This window comes from Mesoplodon bidens, assembly GCF_964165515.1.
Source record: "Mesoplodon bidens genome assembly, chromosome: 14".
Lineage (NCBI taxonomy): Eukaryota > Metazoa > Chordata > Mammalia > Artiodactyla > Ziphiidae > Mesoplodon > Mesoplodon bidens.
In genome coordinates this window covers 29,840,710-29,860,386 of record NC_138170.1, presented here as the reverse complement: position 1 = coordinate 29,860,386, position 19,677 = coordinate 29,840,710, and the positions used below count along the sequence as shown (strand labels likewise).

General features: G+C 40.5%; 1 protein-coding gene and 1 pseudogene across 2 annotated transcripts in view; one reads left to right on the top strand and one right to left on the bottom strand.

Moving 5' to 3' along the window:
• Window positions 1-24: 24 nt before the first annotated feature.
• Window positions 25-19,677, bottom strand: part of TIA1 (TIA1 cytotoxic granule associated RNA binding protein) — a gene marked incomplete at its 3' end in the record, with an annotated part of 58,398 nt that continues 38,745 nt past the window's right edge. The window contains exon 13 of the mRNA XM_081254502.1: window positions 25-166. Coding sequence (XP_081110628.1) covers window positions 25-166 — 142 coding nt within the window. The remainder of the gene's footprint in view (window positions 167-19,677) is intronic.
• On the top strand, window positions 2,834-4,292 carry LOC308628058 (small ubiquitin-related modifier 1-like; annotated as a pseudogene). Its single transcript has one exon. The product of its transcript is annotated as a small ubiquitin-related modifier 1-like (transcript).

The window sequence follows — 19,677 nt, the reverse complement described above, 5'->3', positions numbered from 1 at the left end:
GCATAGTAAATGACACTGCTTAACTCAAAGTCTTCTGAAGTTTGAGCTCTGTGGTGTAACAATGCAGACATTCTGCCTTCTCCTTCTCAACCAGCCAATGGCAAAGCTCATGTCCAATGTTCCACAGTCAAAGATTCCCACTGCCCTAAGTGGAGACCTTGGCAGTCTATAAGTAAAACAGGAAAAAAATATTAAAGTTATACAAAGACAGAATGATTCTTTCCTCCTAGAAAAGGAATCTAAGTCTTTCACAAATACTTGAGACATATTTGATAGAAAATGTTATAGTTGCTTTATACTTTGAATAGCAAGAAGGTAAAACGGTGTTAATGTCATTACACAGGGAGTTGCCAAGAACACCTAGAGCCATGGTATGTAACTGGTTGAACACTCATCCTTCCTAATAGTAATGCACTGCATTTTTAGAGTACTTTATGCTTTTCAAAGTGATTTCACATTCATTATTTCATTTGAACCTCACCATATTAGTATCTTATTTGAGCCAAACAACAATTGCTCTTCAGATGAAAATCAAAAAGTTAAGTAACTTGCCTGAGGCCACCCAGCAAAATCAGCAATGTGGTTTCTACTAACCCAGTGTCTGCTAAAAACAGTGAGAATCTGTTTCTGACTTCCCCCAATATTACGAAAATTTTCAGACATACAAAAATATTGAATTATACAGTCAACCTTCATATACCCACCCACTAGATTCTACAATTAACATTTTACTATATTTGCTTTATTACATACCTATCCATCCCTTTCTCCATCTATCAATCCCTTTCATATTTTAATGCCTTTCAAAGTAAGTTACAGGCATCAGATCGGCATGCATATTATTAACTAAAGTTTAATATTTTTAATGCTTTTTAGAAAGGTAAATTTGCTTGTGATTTTGAAGTAGGGTGTTAGCTTTGCTTTTCCTCCCTGACCCCAAAGAATGGTCTTTTTTTTTTTTTCCCTGCTGCGTTGGGTCTTCGTTGCTGCATGCGAGCTTTCTCTTGTTGCGGAGAGTGGGGGCTACTCATCGTTGTGGTGCGCGGGCTTCGCATTGCGGTGGCTTCTCTCGTTGCGGAGCACAGGCTCCAGGCGTGTGGGCTTCAGTATTTGCAGCACCCGGGCTCAGCAGCGGTGGTGCATGGGCTTAGTTGCTCCGCGGCATTTGGGATCTTCCCAGACCAGGGCTCAAACTTGCATTGGCAGGCAGATTCTTTATATATATATATATATATTTGTTTATTTATTTGTTTATTTATTTATTTATGGCTGCATTGGGTCTTCGTTGCTGCGCATGGGCTTTCTCTAGTTGCGGTGTGCGGGTTTCTTATTGTGGTGGCTTCTCTTGTTGGGGAGCACGGGCTCTAGGCACGTGGGCTTCAGTAGTTGTGCCACGTGGGCTCGTGGCTCGCGGGCTCCAGAGTGCAGGCTCAGTAGTTTTGGCACATGGTCTTAGTTGCTCCCCAGCATGTGGATCTTTCCGGACCAGGGATCAAACCCTTGTCTCAGGCTTCCCTGGTGGCGCAGTGGTTGAGAGTCCATCTGCCGATGCAGGGGACACAGGTTCGTGCCCTGGTCCGGGAAGATCCCACGTGCTGCGGAGCGGCTGGGCCCATAAGCCATGGCCGCTGAGCCTGCGCGTCCGGAGCCTGTGCTCCGCAATGGGGGAGGCCACAACAGTGAGAGGCCTGCGTACCCCAAAAAAAAACAAACAAAAAAGCACAAACCCTTGTCCCCTGCATTGGCAGGCAGATTCTTAACCACTGCGCCACCAGGGGAGTCCCAAGAATGGTCTTGATAAAAGACTCTCCCTTCACATCTTCTATAGTCCACTGATTAACAAACTGGAAAGTACAAATAAAAAAAGCCTAAGGGCTTCCCTGGTGGCCCAGTGGTTGAGAGTCCGCCTGCCGATGCGGGGGACACGGGTTTGTGCCCGGTCCGCGAGGATTCCACATGCCGCAAAAAAAAAAAAAAGGCCTAAGAATGCCCACCTTCTCATTGGCTATGAACTAATCCCCAACTGTAATATCTGCTGAGTGAATAAAGCTTTGTGAAATATGATTTACAGCAGGGGCCTCCACCTTGGCACTACAGACGTGTAGGGCTGGGTAACTCTTTGTTGCAGGGGGCTATCCTATGCATCACAGGATGTTTAGTAGCATCGCGGGTCTCCACCACCAGATGCCAGTAGCAGTCAACACACTTTCCCCAAGTTGTAAAAAAACAAAAACGTCTCCAGATATTGCTAAATGTGCTCCTGGGGGCAAAACACCTGTTAAAAACCACTGACCTAGAGACATTAGCCTGTTTACACAGCATTTCCTTCTTAGGTCAATAAACTTCTTTGATAGGTACTGTCATTCAGCCAAACATGGGTTCTGAGGAGAAAATGTTGTTCCAAAGTCAATTATCTCTGTGACCAAGTCTTTTAACTTCTGAGCTTCAGATTGTTTTATATATAAATCAATTTTTAAAAAACTTTTTTATTTTTAATATTTATTTATTTTATTTTGGCCGAGTCGGGTCTTTGTTGTGGCACATGGAATCTTCGTTGTGGCATGTGGGATCTTTTCGTTGCGGCGCACGGGCTTCTCTCTCGTTACGGTGTTTTCTCTTTTCAAGTTGTGGCGCGGGCTCCAGAGTGGACGGGCTCTGTAGTTTGCAGCACAGCAGGCTCTCTAGTTGAGGCACGCGAGCTCAGTAGTTGTGGCGCGTGGGCTTAGTTGCCCTGTGGCATGTGGGATCTTAGTTCACTGACCAGGGATTGAAGCCACGTTCCCTGCATTGTAAGGCAGATTCTTTACCACTGGACCACGAAGGAAGTCCCATATAATTCAATTTCAAAATTACACTGATGATGATGATGTCATATTATCATTAAAGTGTAAAAACAGAACAACTTTGCTCATTAAGGGAGGAATTATTTGCCAGTTATAGTTTATTTTGTAAATAAATCATGTAGAGCCGCGGTGTTGTGCTGTGGGGAAGGGAGAGGTATTTGTAAACCCCAGAGCGAGGTTCTGCCTACCCGAGGCCGCTGCTGTGCAGAGACCCCAGGGGAAACCACCGTCACCATGTCTGACCAGAAGGCAAAACCTTCAACTGAGGACTTGGGGGATAAGAAGGAAGGAGAATATATTAAACTCAAAGTCATCGGACAGGATAGCAGTGAGATTCACTTCAAAGTGAAAATGACAACACATCTCAAGAAACTCAAAGAATCATACTGTCAAAGACACGGAGTTCCCATGAATTCACTCAGGTTTCTCTTTGAATTGCTGATAATCACACTCCAAAAGAACTGGGAATGGAGGAAGAAGATGTGATTGAAGTTTATCAGGAACAAACAGGGGGTCATTTAATGATTTAGATATTTTTATTTTTTTTCTTTTCTCTTAATCCTTTATTTTTAAAAGTAGTTCTTTTGTAATGTGGTGTTCAAAACAGAATTGAAAACTGGCACCCCATCTCTTTAGAACATCTGGTAATTTGAATTCTAGTGCCCATTATTCATTATTGTTTGTTTTCATTGTGCTGATTTTTGGTGATCAAACCTCAGCCCTGTTCATATTGCCCTCTCCTTTTTAAAAATTACATGTGTGCACAGAGAGGCTGCCTTTTCCAGGACTGTGCATTTACAGGCTTGTGATAAATAAGATTGACTAATGCGAGTGTTCATAATTACTTTCCAATTGGCCCTGAAGTTCTAGCATGTGATCGCTTCACTCCTGGACTGTGACTTTCAGTGGGAGATGGAAGTTTTTCAGAGAACTGAACTGTGGAAAAATGACCTTTCCTTAACTTGAAGCTACTTTTAAAGTCTGAGGGTCTGGACCAAAAGAAGAGGAATAGCAGGTTGGAGTCAAGGTGACAGAGGTGGTGAAAATAATGACTAACTCCAAAGATGGCTTCACTGAAGAGAAAGCATTTTAAGATGAAAGAAAAATCTTGTCAGAAGATCCCAGAAAAGTTCTAATTTTCATTAGCAGTTAAAGTTATTCATGCAGAAGTGTATACAGCAGAACGCTGCTCTTTTTGACTTTATTTGTACTTTTTGGCCTGGGATATGGGTTTTAAATGGACATTGTCTGTACCAGCTTCATTAAAATAAACAAAATATTTATTAAAAAAAACAAAAAAATCATGTAAATCTATGATCTTTTCAAAAATGCAAATTGAAAAAAATGTTAAAAGACGAGAGTCATCTTACAGAATAACAGTGCAAAAGCAAACTAAAAAGCTAAAGACCCTTTTATGCTCCACTATTATCACTACCACTATCCCTACATGCCCCCCCAAATCCTCACTGTTCAAGAGTAAATGCAGTTAACAGGCTGCCACATATCCATCAGATTATTTTCTTTATAAATAAACAAATACATATATGTACGGATGTGGGTTTTTGTTTTTAGAAAAATTGAATTATATTATACTCATTGTTCTGAAGTTTGCCTTCTTAACATTTTTCCATAGATTTCTTCCCATGTCAGCACAAATGGCTTTAACACCATCTTTAGCTGCTGAATAGTAATCTGTAGTGTGACTAGACCATAGTTGAACCAGCTCTACCAGTGGGTTTTTAGTTCTAGACAATGCTGCAATGAACATCCTAAACATTGACCTCAGTACATAGATGCAAATATTTCAGTAGAAAAGATTCTGAACATTGTTTTTAGTTTTCTTAATTTATTGGGTACAGAATAAGATTTTATTGGGAGAAAAAAGTTCTACTTCTAAAAATATTATCATCATTAAATATATCTTATTCATTCTATCTCACTTTCTATACTCAAATACATTCCAGGCAGATAAAACATTCAAATACAAAAGATGGAACTGCTAACGCAGTAGAACAAAAGGAGAGAATTTTTTTCTTAAAATATTTTTTAAGGATATCAGATTGAGGATGGCCTAAATGACACAAAACCCAGAATCCAGAAAATATTAAATATTAAATCCAGAAATGATTAATTTTTTCCTATTTATTTCAGTGGTTTTATTTTAAACTTATTTATTGAGGTATATTTTACATACAGTAAGATTCACCCATTTTAAATGTACAATTCAATAATATTTATAAAATGTATAGAGTTAGGTATCCATCACTACAATTAAGTTTTAGAACACTTCCATCACCCCAGAAAGATCCCTCTTGCCTTCTGGAGTCAATCACCATGCCCACCCTTAGGCAACCACTAATCTACTTTCTGTCGCTATAGATTTACCTTTTCTGGACACTTCATATGGATGGAAGCATACGATATGTGGCCTTTTATGTCTGCCTTCTTTCATTCAACATGGTGTTTTCAAGGTGCGACCCCATTGTAGCATATATCAGTACTGCATTCCTTTATATTGCTGAACAGTATTCCATTGTATGGTTATATCATTTTGTTTATCCATTTACCACCTTATAGATACTTGGATTGCTTCCACTTCAGGGCTATCACGAACACTGTTGAGAACATTAACATGCAAGTCTTTGTGTAGACAAATGTCTTCATTTCTCTTGGGTAGATACCTAGAATTAGAATTACTGGGTGGTAGGGTAAGTTTACGTACAAGTTTTTAAGAAACCGCCAAACTGTTTTCCAAAGTGACTGTGCCATTATACATTTACATCAGCAACATATGAGGGTTCCTTTCTCCATTTCCTGGCCAACATGTGTTACTGTCTCCTTGGTTATAGCCATTTGACTATAGTGGGTGTGAAGTGGTATCTCACTTGGTTTTTATTGCATTTCCCTAATGAATAATGATGTTGGCGAAATTTCACGTGCTTACTTAGCCATATGTCTATCTTTTTGGGGAAATAACTATTCAAATATTTGGCCCATTTAAAAATTATGACTCATGATATTTGATTACATAAAAATGAAATTTTTCTGCATGGAAAAAAGTACCTTAAACTAAGTCTGAAGATGAAAACAAACTAAGTAACAAAAGCAGTGCAAGACTTGTATGATGAAAACTACAAACCATAATTGAAAGAAATTAAAGACCTAAAAAATGGAAAGACATCTTTTCATGTTCATGAACCAGAACACTTGATATCGTTAAGAGGCACTATTCCTCAAATTGATCTACAGATACAATGTAATGTATCCCTATCAAAATCCCAGATACCTTTTTTTGCAGAAATTGACAAGATGATTCTAAAATTCATAGGGAAATGCAAGGGACCTGGAAGAGCCAGAACGATCTTGAGAAAGAACAAAGTAGAAGGACTTACACTTCCTGATTTCAAAATTTACTACAGGGCAAATTAAGACAATGTGGACAGAGAAGGACAAATACTGTATTACATCACTTATATGTAGAACCTAAAAAAGCCAAACTCATAGAAGCAGAATAGAATGGTAGCTGCCAGGGGACTAGGGGATTGGAGAAATGGGGAGATGTTAGTGAAAGGGTACAGACTCTTCCAGTTATAAGATGAATAAGTTCTGGGGATCTAATACACAGCGTAGTAATTATAGTTAGCAATACTGCATTATATACTTAAAAGTTGCTAAGAGTAGATCTTAAATGTTCTTACCACAAACAAGAAATGGTAATTACGTGATGTGATGGAAGCGTTAGCTAATGCTATGGTGGTAATCATTTTGCAATATAAGTGTATCACACTTTAAACTTACACAATGTTATATGTCAATTACATCTCAAAAAACCTGGAGGAAAAAAGGACAATGTGACTTAGACATACAGATATACAAATCAGTGAAAGAGAACTGAGAATTCAAAAGTGAACCCTCAAAAAAGAAAAAAAAAGTGAACCCTCACATTTACGGTCAATTGATGTTCAACAAGGACGCCAAGATCATTTAATGGGAAAATAACAGTCCTATCGACAAGTGGTGCTGGAACAACTGAATAGCCACCTGCAAAAAAAATGAAGTTGGACCCCTGCCTCACACTGTATATAAAAATTAACAAAGTGGATCATAGACATCAATGTAAGAGCTAAAACTCTTAGGAAGAAACACAGGCATAAATCTTCATGACTGGGACTTCCTTGGTGATCCAGCGGGGAGGACCCCACGCTCCCAATGTGGGGGGCCCGGGTTCAATCCCTGGTTGGGGAACTAGATCCCGCATGCATGCCACACTGGGAGTTCGCATGCCACAACTAAAAACAGTGCCGCAACTAAAGGATCCTGCATGCCACAATGAAGACCCCGCATGCTGCACCTGACACCCAGCGCAGCCAAAATAAATAAACAAACAAATAAATATTTTTAAAATATAAACAAATAAACCTCGAGACCTTGGATTAGGCAATGCTTTCTTAGATATAACACCAAAAGCATAAGTGACAAAAGAAAAAAAATAGAAACATTGGTCTTCATCAAAATTAAAAACATTTGTGCTTCAAAGGACACATCAAGAAAGTGAAAAGATAGGGACTTCCCTGGTGGCACCGTGGTTAAGAATCTGCCTGCCAATGCAGGGGACATGGGTTTGATCCCTGGTCTGGGAAGATCCCACATGCCGTGGAGCAACTAATCCCATAAGCTGCAACTACTGAGCACAAAAGCCACAACTACTGAAGCCCGCACACTCTAGGGCCCACATGCCGCAACTACCGAGCCCACGTGCTGCAACTACTGGAGCCTGCGTGCCTAGAGCCTATGCTCCGAAACAAGAGAAGCCTCCGCAATGAGAAGCCTGTGCATTGCAACAAAGAGTAGCCCCCGCTCGTCACAACTAGAGAAAGCCCACACGCAGTAATGAAGACCCAATGCAACCAAAAAATAAATAAAACTAAAAAAAAAGAAACTGAAAAGATAACCTACAGAATGGGAGAAAATATTTTCAAGTCATATATATGATAAGTGACTTATAAGTTAACAATAAAAAGACAAATAACCCAATTTAAAAATGGGCCAATGAGACTCTCCCTTGTGAGAGCACCAGATTCACAACTAACTGCTGAACAATCATCGAAAGGAAGACACTGGAACTAACCAAAAAAGATACCCCACATCCAAATACAAAGGAGAAGCCACAATGAGATGGTAGGAGGGGCACAATCACAATAAAATCAAATCCCGTAACTGCTGGGTGGGTGAATCACAAACTAGAGAACACTTAAACCACAGAAGTCCACCAACTGGAGTGAAGGTTCTCAGCCCCATGTCAGGGTTCCCACCCAGGGGGTCTGGCAGCAGGAGGAGGAATTCCTAGAGGATCAGACTTTGAAGATTTGATTCCAGGACTTTGACAGGACTGCAGGGAAACAGAGACTCCACTCTTGGAGGGCACACACAAAGTAGTGTGAGCGTCAGGACCCAGGGGAAGGAACAGTGGCCCCATAGGAGACTGAACCAGACCTACCTGCTAGTGTTGGAGGGTCTCCTGCTGAGGCGGGAGGTGGCTGTGGCTCACCGTGAGGACAAGGACACTGGCAGCAGAAGTTCTGGGAAGTACTCCTTGGCGTGAGCCCTCCCAGGGTCCGCCATTAGCCCCACCAAAGAGCCCGGGTAGGCTCCAGTGTTGGGTCGCCTCAGGCCAAACAACCAACAGGGAGGGAATCCAGCCCCACCTATTAGCAGACAAGCGGATTAAAGTTTTACTGAGCTCTGTCCACCAGAGTAACAGCCAGCTCTACCCACCACCAGTCCCTCCCATCAGGAAACTTGCATAAGCCTCTTAGATAGCTTCATCCAACAGAGGGCAGACAGTAGAAGCAAGAAGAACTACAATCCTGCAGCCTGTGGAACAAAACCCACATTCACAGAAAGACAGACAAGATGAAAAGGCAGAGGGCTATGTACCAGATGAAGGAACAAGATAAAACCCCAAACAACTAATTGAAGTGGAGATAGGCAACCTTCCAGAAAAAGAATTCAGAATAATGATAGTGAAGATGATCCAGGACCTCAGAAAAACAATGGACGCAAAGATCGAGAAGATGCAAGAAATGTTTTACAAAGACCTAGAAGAATTAAAGAACAAACACCAGAAGAATTAAAGAACAAACAGAGGTGAACAATACAATAACTGAAATGAAAAATACACTAGAAGGAATCAATAGCAGAATAACTGAGGCAGAAGAACGGATAAGTGACCTGGAAGACAGAATGGTGGAATTCACTGCCAAGGAACAGAATAAAGAAAAAAGAATGAAAAGAAATGAAGACAGCCTAAGAGATCTCTGGGACAACATTAAATGCAACAACATTTGCATTATAGGGGTCCCAGAAGGAGAAGAGAGTGAGAAAGGACCCGAGAAAATATTTGAAGAGATTATAGTCAAAAACTTCCCTAACATGGGAAAGGAAATAGCCATCCAAGTCCAGGAGGTGCAGAGAGTACCAGGCAGGATAAATCCAAGGAGAAACACGCCGAGACACATAGTAATCAAATTGACAATAATTAAAGACAAAGAAAATTATTGAAAGCAGCAAGGGAAAAACAACAAATAACATACAAGGGAACTCCCATATGGTTAACAGCTTATTTCTCAGCAGAAACTCTACAAGGCAGAAGGGAGTGGCATGATACATTTAAAGTGATGAAAGGGAAGAACCTACAACCAAGATTACTCTACCTGGCAAAGATCTCATTCAGATTCGACGGAGAAGCTAAGAGAATTCAGCACCACCAAACTAGCTCTACAACAAATGCTAAAGGAACTTCTCTAAGTGGGAAACACAAGAGAAGAAAATGACCTACAAAAACAAACCCATAACAATTAAGAAAATGGTAATAGGAACATACATATCATACATAACATTACCTTAAATGTGAATGGATTAAATGCTCCAACCAAAAGACACAGGCTTGCTGAATGGATACAGAATCAAGACCCATATATATGCTGTCTACAAGAGACCCACTTCAGACCTAGAGACACATATAGACTGAAAGTGAGGGGATGCAAAAAGATATTCCATGCAAATGGAAATCAAAAAAAAGCTGGAGTAGCAATACTCATATCAAATAAAATAGACTTTAAAATAAAGAATGTTACAAGATGGGCTTCCCTGGTGGCACAGTGGTTGACAGTCTGCCTGCTAATGCAGGGGACACGGGTTCGAGCCCTGGTCTGGGAGGATCCCACATGCGGTGGCGCAACTAGGCCCGTGAACCACAACTACTGAGCCTGCACGTCTGGAGCCTGTGCTCCACAACAAGAGAGGCCGCGATAGTGAGAGGCCCGTGCACCATGATGAAGAGTGGCCCCCACTTGCCACAACTAGAGAAAGGCCTCGCACAGAAACGAAGACCCAACACAGCAAAAATAAATAAATTAATTAATAAACTCCTACCCCTAACATCTTCTTTAAAAAAAATAATAATAATGTTACAAGAGACAAGGAAGGACACTACATAATGATCAAGGGATCAATCCAAGAAGAAGATATAACAATTATAACTATATATGCACCCAACGTAGGAGCACCTCAATACATAAGGCAACAGCTAACAGCTATAAAAGAGGAAATTGACAGTAACATAATAATAGTGGGGGACTTTAACACCTCACTTACACCAACGGACAGATCATCCAAAGAGAAAATTAATAAAGAAACAGAAGCTTTAAATGACACAACAGACCAGATAGATTTAATTGGTATCTATAGGACATTCCATCCAAAAACAGCAGATTACACTTTCTTCTCAAGCGCGCACGGAACATTCTCCAGGACAGATCACATCTTGGGCCACAAATCAAGCATCAGTAAATTTAAGAAAATTGAAATCATATCAAGCATCTTTTCTCACCACAACGCTATGAAATTAGAAATCAATTACAGGGAGAAAAACATAAAAAACATAAATACATGGAGGCTAAACAGTACATTCTAAATAACAAAGAGATCACTGAAGAAATCAAAGGGAAATAAAAAAATACCTAGAGACAACTTACAATGAAAACACAAAGATCCAAAACCTATGGGATGCAGCAAAAGCAGTTCTAAGAGTGAAGTTTATAGCAATACAAGCCTACCTCAAGAAACAAGAAAAATCTCAAATAAACAATCTAAACTTACACCTAAAGGAACTAGAGAAAGAAGACAAATGAAACCCAAAGTTAGTGGAAGGAAAGAAATTATAAAGATCAGAGCAGAAATAAATGAAACAGAAACAAAGAAAACAATAGCAAAGATCAATAAAACTAAAAGTTGTTTTTTTGAGAAGATAAACAAAATTGATAAACCATTAGGCAGACTCATCAAGAAAAAGAGGGAGGGCTTCCCTGGTGGCGCAGTGGTTGAGAGTCCGCCTGCTGATGCAGGGGACACGGGTTCCTGCCCTGGTCCAGGAAGATCCCACATGCCGTGGAGCGGCTGGGCCCGTGAGCCATGGCCGCTGAGCCTGCACATCTGGAGCCTGTGCTCCGCAATGGGAGAGGCCACAACAGTGAGAGGCCTGCGTACCACAAAAAAAAAAAAAAAAAAAAAAAGAGGGAGAGGGAGAGGACTCAAATCAATAAAATTAGAAATGAAAAAACGGAAGTTACAACAGACACCGCAGAAATACAAAGCATCCTAAGAGACTACTACAAGCAACTCTATGCCAATAAAATGGACAACCTGGAAGAAATGGACAAATTCTTAGAAAGGTAAAATCTTCCAAGACTGAACCAGGAAGAAATAGAAAATATGAACAGACAAATCACAAGTACTGAAATTGAAATTGTGATTAAAAATCTTCAAACAAACAAAAGTCCAGGACAAGATGCCTTCACAGGTGAATTTTATCAAACATTTAGAGAAGAGCTAACACCCATCCTTCTCAAACTCTTCCAAAAAATTGCAGAGGAAGGAACACTCCCAGACTCATTCTATGAGGCCACCATCACCCTGATACCAAAACCAGACAAAGATACTACAAGAAAAGAAAATTACAGACCAATATCACTGATGAATATAGATGCAAAAATCCTCAACAAAATACTAGCAAACAGAATCCAACAACACATTAGAAAGATCATACACCATGATCAAGTGGGATTTATGCCAGGGATTCAAGGATTCTTTAATATACACAAAACAATCAATGTGATACACTATATTAACAAATTGAAGAATAAAAACCATATGATCATCTCAATAGATGCAGAAAAAGCTTCTGACAAAATTCAACACCCATTTATGATAAAAGCTCTCCAGAAACTGGGCACAGAGGGAACCTACCTCAACATAATAAAGGCCATATATGACAAACCCACAGCAAACATCATTCTCAATGGTGAAAAACTGAAAGCATTTCCTCTAAGATGAGGAACAAGACAAGGATGTCCATTCTCACCACTGTTATTCAACATAGTTTTGGAAGTCCTAGCCACAGCAATCAGAGAAGAAAAAGAAATAAAAGGAATACAAATTGGAAAAGAAGAAGTAAAACGGTCACTGTTTACAGATGACATGATACTATACATAGAGAATCCTAAAGATGCCACCAGAAAACTACTAGAGCTAATCAATGAATTTGGTAAAGTTGCAGGATACAAAATTAATGCACAGAAATCTCTTCCATTCCTATACACTAATGATGAAAAATCTGAGAGAGAAATGAAGGAAACCTCCCATTTACCATTGCAACAAAAGGAATAAAATACCTAGGAATAAACCTACCTAAGGAGACAAAAGACCTGTATGCAGAAAACTATAAGACACTGATGAAAGAAAATAAAGATGATACAAACAGGTGGAGAGATATACCATGTTCTTGGATTGGAAGAATCAATATTGTGAAAATGACTATACTACCCAAAGCAATCTACAGATTCAATGCAATCCCTATCAAATTACCAATGGCGTTTTTTTACAGAACTAGAACAAAATATCTTTTATTTTAACATCTTTATTGGAGTATAACTGCTTTACAATGGTGTGTTAGTTTCTGCTTTATAACAAAGTGAATCAGTTATACATATACATATGTCCCCATGTCTCTTCCCTCTTGCATCTCCCTCCCTTCCACCCTCCCTATCCCACCCCTCTAGGTCGTCACAAAGCACCGAGCTGATCTGCCTGTGCTATGTGGCTGCTTCCCACTAGCTATTTATTTTACATTTGGTAAAATATATATGTCCATGCCACTCTCTCACTTTGTCCCAGCTTACCCTTCCCCCTCCCCGTATCCTCAAGTCCATTCTCTAGTAGGTCTGTGTCTTAAAAAAATCTTAAAATTTGTATGGAGACACAAAAGACCCCGAATAGCCAAAGCAGTCTTGAGGGAAAAAAATGGAGCTGGAGGAAGCAGACTCCCTGACTTTAGACTATACTACAAAGCTACAGTAATCAAGACAATATGGACTTCCCTGGTGGCACAGTGGTAAAGAATCCCCCTGCCAATGCAGGGGACATGGGTTTGAGCCCTGGTCCGGGGAGATCCCAGATGCCTCAGAGCAACTAAGCCCGTGCGCCACAACTACTGAGCCTGTGCTCTAGAGCCCGTGCTCCGCAACAAGAGAAGCCACCACAATGAGAAAAAGTAGTCCCATTCGCCACAACTTGAGAAAGCCTGTGCGCAGCAATGAAGATCCAGCACAGTCAAAAATAAATAAACAAATGAATAAAATTGTTAAAAAAGACAATATGGTACTGGCATAAAAAAAAGAAATATAGGTCAATGGAACAGGATAGAAAGCCCAGAGATAAACCCACGCACCTATGGTCAACTAATCTATGACAAAGGAGGCAAGGATATACAATGGAGAAAAGACAGCCTCTTCAGTAAGTGGTGCTGGGAAAACTGGACAGCTACATGTTAAAGAATGAAATTAGAACACTCCCTAACACCATACACAAAAGTAAACTCAAAATGGATTAGAGACCTAAATGTAAAACTGGACACTATAAAACTCTTAGAGGAAAACATAGGAAGAACACTCTTTGACATAAGTTACAGCAAGATCTTTTTTCATCCACTTTCCAGAGTAATGGAAATAAAAACAAAAATAAACAAATGGGGCCTAATGAAACTTAAAAGCTTTTGCAAAGCAAAGGAAACTACAAACAAGATGAAGAGACAGCCCTCAGAATGGGAGAAAATATTTGCAAGTGAATCAACAAAGGATTAATCTCCAAAATATATAAACAGCTCATGCAGCTCAATATTAAAAAAACAAACAACCCAATCAAAAAATGGGCAGAAGACCTAAATAGATATTTCTCCAAAGAAGACATACAGATGGCCAGGAAGCACATGAAAAGCTGCTCAACATCACTAATTATTAGAGAAATGCAAATCAAAACTGCAATGAGGTATTACCTCACACCAGTTAGAATGGGCATCATCAGAAAATCTACAAACAACAAATGTTGGAGAGGGTTCCCACTGTTGGTGGGAATGTAAATTGATACAGCCACTATGGAGAACAGTATGAAGGTTCCTTAAAAGACTAAAAATAGAATTACCATATGACCCAGCAGTCCCACTACTGGGCATATACCCAGAGAAAACCATAATTCAAAAAGACACATGCACCCCAGTGTTCACTGCAGCACTATTTACAATAGCCAGGTCATGGAAGCAACCTAAATGCCCAACGACAGATGAATGGATAAAGAAGATGTGGTACATATATACAATGGAATATTACTCACCCATAAAAAGGAATGAAATTGGGTCATTTGTAGAGACGTGGATGGATCTAGAGACTGTCATACAGAGTGAAGTAAGTCAGAAAGAGAAAAGCAAATATCATATATTAACGCATATATGTGGAACCTAGAAAAATGGTACAGATGAACCTGTTTGCAGGACAGAAATAGAGACACAGATGAAGAGAACAAACGTATGGACACCAAGTGGGGAAAGCGGCGGGGGTGGTGGTGGTGGTGTGATGAATTGGGCGACTGGGATTTACATGTATATACTAATATGTATAAAATGGATAACTAACAAGAACCTGCTGTATAAAAAAATAAATTAAAGAAAATTCAAAAAAATTAAAATGGGCCAATGATCTGAATGGATACGTCTCCAAAGAAGATATACAGATAGCCAATAAACACATGAAAAGATGTTCAATATCACGTCATTAAGGAAATGCAAATCAAAATGTCAGTGAGATGCCACTTCACAGCCACTAAGATGACTAAAAAAAGATAGACAATAACAAGGGTATAGAAAAACTGGAACCTTCATACATTGTTGATGGTATTACACAATGGTGCAGCCACTTTGGAAAATTGATCGTTCTTCAAAATGTCAGAGTTACCCTATGACTCCCAAGAGAATCTATATCTATATCTATCTATCTATATCTATATTTATATCTATATATGCCCAATGGAATTGAAAACATACAAAAATTTGTACTGGTGTTCACTGTAGTAGTATTCATAAAAGCCAGAAAGTAGAATCAATCCAAATGTCCAACAACTGATGAATGGGTAAACAAAATATGATATATCCATACAATGAAATATTATTTGGCCATAAAAGGGAATGAAGTTCTGATACATGCTACAGCATGGATGAATGAGGCTAAGTGAAAGAAGCCAGACATAAAAAGCCTTATATTCCACTTAAATGAAACATCTAGGATAAGCAAATGCACAGAGACAGAAAGAGGAGTTGTTGCTAGTGTTGAAAGGGGGGACTGGGAGTGACTGCCATTGAGTGTGATGTTTCTTTCTGGGGTAATGAAAGGTTGCACTACTCTGTGAATACACTAAAAATCGCTGAATTGTAACATTTTAAAAGGGTGAATTTTATGTTATGTGATTTATGTTTCAATAAATCTGTCATTAAAAATAAAGGGAAAATACTTGGAACACAAATAACAAAGGGTTAATTTCCTAAAATAAGAATTTCTACAAATCAATAAGAAAAAAGAAGCAAATCCACTAGAAAAAATGAGCAAAGGGCATAAAAAGACAGCTTATGAAAAAGAAAAAAAAATGATTTTTTTGGCGGTGTGGCTTGTGAGATCTTATTTCCCCAACCAGGGATCGAACCCAGGCTCCCAGCAGTGGAAGAACGGAGTCCTAACCACTGGACTCCCAGGAAATTCCCGAAAAATGATTTTAAACGTCCAAAATTCAACCTTACAATAAGCAAGAGGCAAATTAAAACAAGAGTTCAGCAAAGTGACATAAAAGATAAATGTTATCACATGAGGATGTGGAGAAATAGGCAGTGTACATTATTGTGGGAGTGTAAACTGCAATATCGTCTTTAAAGAGATGTACATAAAATAAACTTAAAACACACTTTGACTTAGCAATTCCACTTTTAAGATTTCATGAGTTCTAGTCTCACATGAACACAAAATATGTACAATGGTACTCCATGCAATGCTGTCCATAACTGCACAAGAACAGAAGCAGCCTAAGAGCTAACGAAATAAATCATGGTGTAACTATACAATATGCTACTATAGAGCCACTAAAACGAATCAGATTTATATGTATTGATAAGGAACAAATATCAAGATATACTGTGGAGTAAAAAAAAGGTATAATTCTTCGTGTATAATGTGATACTCTTGGTTTAAAAAAGAAAAAAGACGGGAGATACACACATACAGAATATGTTGCCTCAGAAGAAGTGACTGGGGACTTGAGAAATAGAAAGTGGGAAGGAGATATACATTTCACCGTTCCATACGATTTGAATTTTAAACTTGTACTAGTATCACTTATTACAGATTCTATATTGAAAGCATATATAAACAAGTAACACAATTTGTAAATGATAGGGAGAGAGTAGGATTAGTTAGTTTAGAAATCCCACTACGGGATTAAAGACAGAAAGGGAATTTTAAGGGAGTCTGGGAGACTGTTGTAAGCTAATGACCCCTCAAGAAAAGAATCCAGTAACCTAGCAACAATCTACACTACCTTGAAGGAAGACCAGGTGCATCCAAGCACCAGACACACTCAAGCCACAAATCCTGGTAGTTACAACACAAGACAATAGATATGGGGTCTGAATCTTGTTACATGAAGTCAGAGAGTTAATGATCCTTGAAGAGTAGCATTTCTGCAAGTAGCCAAGACAGGAATATAGATGAAAGGGGAAAGAAACTAGGTGAGAGGGGACATTATACAAAAACTTGAGATGCATTACCATATCTTAGTATAATTTACCACCCTTTTGCTAATGTACATATGATTTAAATAGCGCCAAGGCAGTCCGGGTTAGACCAGATAGGGTCAAAGGAGGAACTGATGATGTAAGCCTTGACGTCTGCCCAAGACTGAGGAAGAAGGCGGTGTTCTCCCCTCCCCATTTTTTCTTTGATTATAAAAATATAGCCCTCTTTGTTCTCAGGGCTGTGCTCCCCTGCTGTCCAGCTCGTATCTCTCACAAGCCTCCTATGCTAATAAACTCACTCTTCACCGGCCACTTTGCCTCACGCTGAATTCTCTGAGCTTCACTAAGTCCTGACACCAGGTGAGCAGTTTCAACTAAAAGACAGTGGGTTCGAGTCCCTTCCTAAGTCAGGGATTGTGGGTTCAATTCCCAATGTGAGGTGCAGGGGGGTTGGAATCCCGGTCTGAGTTTTGGTTGGGTCCCACCCAAGAAGGAGTGCAGTTTCATAAAGAACCTGTATTTGAATCCTGCCTAAAAAAGCGTCTCCTCTCCCTGGCAAGTTTACTAAACAGCCTCCTCAGATGGTGTAAACGGACTGGTGCTGGAAGAGCTACCCCACAAACACTCCCTGTAGTGCTGGGTTTTCAGCCCCGTACTATTCGGCTGTAGAGCTATATACAGTTTGGTGAATGCTGTTTAAGGCTTGTGAAGCACAGTAAGTGAAGAGAACGATCACCATAAATAAAACAAACTTGCTAACGTTTACTGAGTACAAGTAAGCTTTTCCCATGCATTTACTCTTGTATGCTCACCACGATCCTGTGAAGTAGGTATTATTTTATCTTAGAGATGAAGAAACTGGCTCAGAGAAAGTAGTTATTTGATTAATGTCCCTCAGCCAGCCTCTACTTAATCTAACGTGAGTTTGAAATCTGTTGGATTCCGTCAAACCGCAAGTGAGAGGAAGTGGCAGGACTAGAAGCCAGGACTCTCAACTCCAGGTCCAGGGTGCTTCCATGGCCCCGCACTGCCTCGGAATAGTGGAGAAAGACCTCCGGGGCCATGCAGACAAGACCCCTGTCATCCGGCCTGCGGGACCCACACCTCCCACCTGGCTTCCGGGATGCGGCCAGCCCCCGGACTCACCCACCCGGGGACCTGCTTCCCGGCATCCTCCCCGCGCGACCGCTCACTTCCGGTCCTAAGTAGGCCCAAGCAGAAGCATCACCTGCCTGGCACCCTGCTCTTGGGAAACGCTATCCGCCGGGATTCCCAGCTCTACGCCCTTGTCCCATTGTCGCCCCCGCCTTCTGTCAACACAGCCCCCTTACCTGCCCTGCACCCCCCACCCCGCCGTCCCAGGACCCCAGCTGATGACCGCCCTCACCTCCTCTCTCTTCGCCTGCCACGGCCTTTTACAAACGCGGCCAAACTGTTCGCTGTAACGACAGTCGTTATTGGTCAGAGCCGCCCACGCGCGGCGAGAGCCCGCCCACCTCAGCTCGCGTTGTCTGACGGGAGTTGTAGTTTCCTCCTCCTGGAGGCGGCTGACAATTGGGGAATCCGGTGGTGGAATCTGCGCCTACCTGGCGGCTGTACTACTTAGGTTCTTTGCTGTGGAAAGAGTGCTTCTGGCCAACCCTGCTGGCACTGGAAAGCACAGACAACTCTAGGGCTGGTCATGACTGTTTCAGGCCTGAGTGAGTCCTATTTCTGAGTAGAATTCCATTGGTCATTGATGCAAAAATCGCCTTAGATTTTCTACATTATTAGCAGGTGCCGGCTGCGATTTAGTGTTTTGTCAAGGGGGTCTTGTCCACCAAAGTATTCGCTGTTTCTATCACTTGTGTGTTTGCATCAAGTTATCTTTTTCTCCCTTAATTATACTCCGACATATTACTTGAACGTTTTCCCGTATAAGGCGTTGGAATTGGGTTCTGGTATGACCTAGTTTTGGTCCTTGGAATCGCACAGAATAAATCTAATAAATAAGTCTAATCAAATAAATAAATTTGTGCTCCTGAGTACAAATGTGTTAAGGGTGAGGCCTGTGTTTGTGTGTTGGGAAACTCTGGAATGAGATTTCCTGCACCTTTAGCCTTCATCCTGCTACTTATTAGTGGTGGCACTGGGGGCTGGTTGCCTGAGAACTGTCAATGGAAATAATAAAAATATTTAAAATAAAATAAAAATGTGAGAGCTGTGAGTTTCAGTATTATTCAGGGAGTTACTTAGGACTATAGTCAGAGAGACAACCTCTCAGATAGCTTTGAGGAAGTGATCTGAAGAGGTATGGGGAGAGGTTGGTACATCTGTGATTTTGGAGAAGGGGTATGTGCAATCAAGCACACAGCTTGGTAGAAGATTGCTGCTGGTCACAAGGCAAAGATAATGATTTCAGTGTTTTTCTAAGTATGGGAAGATGCAAGAAACTGGGTTCATAATATCTTCCGAAAATATCTATATGAAGTCCTATTCTGCCAGTTTTCCCAGAGCATGGAGTGCCCCATTTCTGATCTCCACCCTGAACTCCTTTCAGGGTGTGTTGAAGGTCAGTGACTGCAGTGGCTAATGGCTTAATCCTTGTTGAACCAGAAGGTGAGTGACATTCTTTAGCTGGTAGAACCGTAGTCTTCTCAACTGTTAATAAGGGAAGTGGTCCCTTTCATG